The sequence below is a fragment of the Chrysochloris asiatica genome, unplaced genomic scaffold (assembly GCF_000296735.1).
Source record: "Chrysochloris asiatica unplaced genomic scaffold, ChrAsi1.0 scaffold00044, whole genome shotgun sequence".
Classification (NCBI taxonomy): domain Eukaryota; kingdom Metazoa; phylum Chordata; class Mammalia; order Afrosoricida; family Chrysochloridae; genus Chrysochloris; species Chrysochloris asiatica.
Window position 1 is genome coordinate 13,856,187 of NW_006408562.1, and position 6,031 is coordinate 13,862,217.

Below are 6,031 nucleotides of genomic sequence, written 5' to 3' on the forward strand. Positions count from 1 at the left end.
CTGTTCAGGGGAGTGCCGCCTCCAGAAGCCTCCATGATCCACCATCTTGTTTGTTCCTTCCATTATCTTTTATTTCCATTTTTAAACATTTGTTAATGTGACTTGGGTGAAGGTAAATAGAGCAGATCATCTGGATTACATCAGACAATTTGTAATACATTTTGTTTTGTGACTTGGGTGAAGGTAAATAGAGCAGATCATCTGGGTTACATCAGACAATTTGTAATACATTTTGTTTTGTCTCATTGGTTACAGCCCCTTCAGTGTAACATCGTTTATACTACTTCTTCCCTGTTTCTTGTTTTCATTCCTCTTCCTTTCCCAGTCCTTCTGTCTTTCTCTTTGGGTAAATGCTGCCCTTTCGATATTGAGTGGTTGACCATTCTATAGTATGCACACCTCACTTGTGTCTACTCCCCACTCCCCCACCCCGTGCCTAGCTGCCTCATAGCTGACAGTTGAGCCACGGGAGGGAGTTCAGTTCCAGATCTGAAAAATGACCTTAAGTCTCAGTGTTCCAGCAATCTCTATCTGACCAGGAAGCCTGGTCTTTATGGTTTTGAGTTTTGTTCCACATTTTCTCCCACTCATCCAGGATGGGGTAGCCAGGTACCATCTAGGACCATGGGGGCTGATGTTCCCGTGGTCTATCAATACTTGTTTTCAAGTGTCTTCAGTTTTCATCACTCTTCTGCCCAGGGAGAGACCAATAGTTGCATTTTCGATGGCTGCTCTTTAACTTAATTCCAGTCACCACTCAGCAAAGTAGATTGTAAAACATTGCCTTTGTGAACTGTTACGCAGTTGACTATGGTGTCCCGAGATTATGGTCCTGAGCTCTCAAACTGTTTGCCAATGTCTAGAAAGTTCCATAATGCTGTCCTGGTATGTATGCTCCACCACATTCATGGATATGTTATCCGGAAAGGTAAATACTCATCTACAAATATCCTGTTTCCCCTGTGTGTGTTTGTGGTATACGCCCCTCTCCCCCGACACCCTCAGCCGGAGCGTCTCCCATGCAGTTATCCCTAGGCGGCTGTGTATATTGCAGTACTGACCTCTGGTCTTTTAACCCAAGTGCTCATTGTCCTCCCCACCTCTTTCTTTCTCACCTTTGATAACCATCAAAGAATGTTTCTTTTTTTAGTGAAAACTTTTTCATGAGTTTTTACCATCGTGGTCTCATACAGTATTTGTCTCTTTTGAAACAACCCCTCGTACTGTGATGCACCATTAACTCTGGTTAATACAGTTTATGTTAGATGATAGAGGAATAAGAGAGAGAAGAGAAGAAGACGATTGATTTAACACATAGGCCTTTACAACACAGGGGAAAACATCCTCACAGTAGTGTTACAGTTCTCCTTTCTCCAGATCATTTTCTTAGTATTTTCCTCACACACAGGTTGAGGTGATGGTACTACATTTACAAAGTTAATTATGAGCGAGGCTATAGTGTACAGTGCTGAGCAGGTCACATGAGAACACTTAAGTCGTCTGCCAGAGTTCCCTCCGCATCTGCCGCCTCAGCTCAGTCATGCCTTATTGTTTGGCGAACGCACCTGACGTAGTTTGGTTCTTGAAAGTTCAGACCTTGTTTGTTATCTGTTTACTTTTTTACAATTTAGAACCGATGATTTTTTGTGGTGGTTCCCAAGGCACTTCATACCTTTAATAGACTTTTCTCTTGTTTTAATTGGGTGGTGGTGGTGGGTGGGGGTGTTTTCAAAAAGGTTGTGGAAAATGGACTTGAAAGGTAAGAGAATTTTGCCACAAACTTTTGAAGCCCACTTACATGTTAAGCTAGGTGTTTGCCTGCTTATCCTTGTTAAATTGTAATGTAATTTGAGAGGAAAAGCCATTCGTTTTAAATTTTTTAATTCTAGACTGTCTAGTGAAACACTTTATGCATTGTAATTTTGCTTAGTAAACATTATTGGAAAATGCTTGAAAAATTAGTCTTATAAAGGAAATGTAATTTTTCAGAACTGTCTCACACTTCCACCCCTCATTGCTCTGATCTGAGAATGTGGGTGGCTGAGCAGGGAGCCAGCACCCTAGTCGCACACTGCTCTCAGTGACAAGCTTCTCTTTAAAGTTTATTTCTTAAGTCATTTTGTGCATTAGTATAATTTAAAAAACCCAAAAACTCAAAATAGGTATAAAATGCAAAATATATTCCCTTTTCTTTACTACCGATCCCAGCCCTTAGATGTATATATGGTTTAGTTTGGAGATATTTTTTTTCCCAACCTTTGCACACACATTTTTCTTATTTATTTATTTTTTAACCTAACAATGTCCTACAAAATGTCTTTCCATACCCACACAGTGATTTCACTCATTCTGAATGACTGAATTATACTTTATTCTACCTTCTGCCCATACTAACTCATATGACATGTGGTTGTGTGAAAGTAGAGCATGTAGATTTTTATAGACTTTTTTTTTTTTCCATTATAATTCTCATCCATATCTATTTTCTTAGTATTAATGTTTCTGAGGAGTATATTATTTGAAAATGATATTTCCAGTTTATAGATTGTGCATTTCGATGGGTGCTGAGAGACTGAGGAAGCTAAATTATTTGCTACAAATTTTAATGCCTTGTTAATTTTTTCCAATCTCAGCAAGTCTGGAAAAGTTTGAAATTCCAGTAAAAATTCGTTTGAGTCCGGAACCGTGGACCCCTGAAACTGGTCTGGTGACAGATGCCTTCAAGCTAAAGCGCAAAGAGCTGAAAACACATTACCAGGCGGACATTGAGCGCATGTATGGAAGAAAGTGATGATTCTCACTCTGGCATCTGTTGGCTGCAGTGAGCTGAGATCAAACAGGGAAATACTTGAAATGTATGTCCTCAGCTGTGTATGTCCTCAGCTGTGAGGCACGTTCCATCCCTCCTGTTAGACCAGATTGTTGTTTCTCATGACATCACCATTTCTAACTGACAGGATGAGTAAAATATTAAGACAGCAAACTTGTGTCTGTCTCTTCTTTCTTTTTCCTCCCAGTTCACTCTCCCACTGATGACTGTATTTGTCAGTGTGTGGATTTTCCTGAATTAGTGGAGAGGCAGTGATTTTAAAACCTCAAGTTTTTAAACATGATTTATATGTTCTGTATAATGTTCAGTTTGTAACTTTTTAAAGTTTGGATGTATAGAGGGATAAATAGGAAATATAAGAATTGGTTATCTGGGAGGGGTGGCTTTTTTACTTACAATATTTAAAAGTACAAGGGTATTGATGTGAAATTATGTATATTTCAAATGCTTGTGAATCAAATCATTGTTGAACAAAAGATTTGTTGCTGTGTAATTATTGTCTTGTATGCATTTGAGAAAAATAAATACACCGATACTTATGTTTTAAGAAATTGAGACTTTGTGAGTATGTGTCTGCTTTATATTTTTTGTATAAGAACAGAATGAAGTTTGGTTTGGTTCTGCACCTAACAAGATAGTAGCAGAGGGTCATGTCATGGTTTGCTTAGCAGTAAAGGAGCTAACTTGGCTATTGGAATACCAGTTGATAACTAATCTCTAGTAGTTTACCTAAATCAAACTGTGAGGTCTACTTAGTTTTTGAAGCTGGGAAAATGTCCAGAGCTGAATAAAGGCACTGCTGACAGGGTAGACCTTAACAAACAAAGCGAGACAATAGTCTTTGTTTCGTTTGACCATAGACATCTGCGTTGTCGATTATGTTTATGAACATGTGAACTATGGAACATGATTTTATCCTAAATTGTCTTAGTATACTTATTGTCTAGATGGTTCGATCATATGTTTCATTTCAAAATTTGAATTTGTTTTCATGTCCCTTTTTCCTGTGATTTGGGTGAGCGTTGACAGAGACTTGCAGACTGCTATCCTGGTGTTGACTGAGACACCCCCGTAAGGTGCCAGCACTCTTCCTTCTCTGCTGCTCTGCCATCCCTTCCTGCCGCCTTCGGACTTCAGCCCTGGCCGCTGCTGCCTGTTGGATCTTGTACGCATGCCTGGTGCTCTGAGCATGTGTCCCTTCCTGCTGTTACTGTGAAGACTTCTTTGTTGTTTGGCTGAAAGCTGAGCCACAGACTAGACTAGAAGGCTGACTAAAGGCCATAGGCGTGGGGTTCCACCAGTCTGTCAGGCCAGTAAACCTGGTCTTTGTTATAATTTGGAGTTTCAGTCCACATTTTCCTCCCCCTCTACTGAGGAGCCTGTATTGTGACCTGTTTCATAGTAATGGGCACCATCTACTTCTGGTCTCAGAGTCATGGACCCTGAGGGTCACGTGGTCCATTGGTCCTTTGGACTGATTGTGTTCTGTGTCTTTAATTTTTGTCACTCTTCATTTTTTCAGTTGGGGAGAAACTTATCATTGTACTTAAGTACTTTTTGTTTTCCTTTAATAGCTTGCACTGGGGTGTGTGTGTGAGTGTAGCTTATTTTAAAATCACCTCAACCTTGTCCGTACATTGCAGAAACCATGCCGGGCTATGCCTGACTCCCTCTGGCCTCACTAGAGGAGAGAGAATGAATCTCAAAATCAGCCCAAGGCCGATTCCTAGGACGCAAGTTCAGATATGACTACCCTGCAACCTTCTTTACCCTAGTCTGATACCAACTGCCCCTCCCTTGGCACTCTATGCTTTACATCTGCGGTTGATAATCCATTGCAGTGGTCACACAGAACTCAGAGACAATACCCACAATTAAGAGGTTTCATAGGCAAGTGAACGGGTTACAATTCAGGATCAAAAGCCAACTCGGTGATGAAGCAGCTCTACAGTCAGGGATGCCCTTGTCTGTCATACGTCTCATTCTTCTCTTTGGCCTTCTGTCCACGTGGCCCAGTAGGCTCTGCACTCCTTGGGCAAGTGGTACTCAGCTCCCTTAGCCAGTCTGTAAATGTCCAAAGAGCATGCTCTGAAGGCCCACCTCCTGCCTTTAGGCACTTTCACGCAGTCCATGGACCTAGACATCTGCAACTGCTCCACGTCACCGCCTCTGCTGTCACTGCTTTTCTCGGTAGGAAGCTCACACTCCAGTCAGACGTGCTGCTTTCTCGGTGGCCCAGGGATCCTCTCTTTCTGCTTCCGAGAGGGCTCCTTTTAAACCTAGCGGGATGGCAAAACTAACCAATCCCGGCCCTGTACTTCCTATTTGCAAGGTCCTAGGGAGTCCTGGTGTGGTGCTGTGGCTTAATGTGTCAGACTGCAAAGCCATTTGAACTGCAAACCTCAAGGTCAGCAGTTTGAAACTACCAACTGTTCCTCGGGAGGAAAATGAGGCTTTCTGTTCCCACGAAGATTTACAACCTCAGAAACCCTGTACAGGGTCACTATGAGTTGGAACCGACTCCACAGCACATCACCACCACCACCACCACCACCACCAAGGAGTCTGTGTGGTACTGTGGGCTAATGCACTGGACCTCAAGGTCAGAGGTTTAAATTCACCAGCTGCTCCTTGGAAATTTTATGCAGGGTCACTATGGCTTGGAACCAACTAATGGCACTTAATACGATATGGATGTTAGAAAAGGCCTATCTAGTAAATCCAAGTTACCAGATACATTAACCTTTCTACACTTGTTATGGCCACTGAGTCGGTTCCAACTCAGCAACCCTGAAGAGGATTTCTTGAAGAGCAGCTGGTGGGTTTGAACTGACTTTGTGGTCCAGTGTGGATCCTACAGCTCTTTAGAACACTGCTGATTGTATAAGATGCCTGAGACGCTTCAGTTGATAACGAGGTGATTGAAGATTTCATGTGCAGGTTTTTCTGGCCGTATAGAAGTTATTGGTGAGTCTAGTGATATCACTTATAGAGTCTTAGGTATTGCTTGCTTGTTATTGCAGCATTATCAGCATTATCGTACCAACTTGATGTGTTCAGATCAAGTCTTAAGTCCTAGCTACCTTTTTCATGTCAGACGGTTATTTCCTTGATTGGCATCAAATAAAAATAAAGTTGAAAAATGTGCACATAAATCTTGTGTGAGAGAATGTGCTGTGAGGATGCAGAACCATGTAGTTT

General features: G+C 41.7%; 1 protein-coding gene across 2 annotated transcripts in view; it reads left to right on the forward strand.

Moving 5' to 3' along the window:
• ACSL3 (acyl-CoA synthetase long-chain family member 3) overlaps positions 1 to 3,395 on the forward strand; it is a 62,103-nt gene extending 58,708 nt beyond the window's left edge. The window contains exon 14 of one of the 2 annotated variants that reach the window (XM_006861887.1): positions 2,634 to 3,395. In XM_006861887.1, the coding sequence (XP_006861949.1) occupies positions 2,634 to 2,791 (158 nt within the window). In that variant the 3' untranslated portion in view covers positions 2,792 to 3,395. The remainder of the gene's footprint in view (positions 1 to 2,633) is intronic. The other variant, XM_006861888.1, reaches the window with a different exon arrangement.
• Positions 3,396 to 6,031: the final 2,636 nt, after the last annotated feature.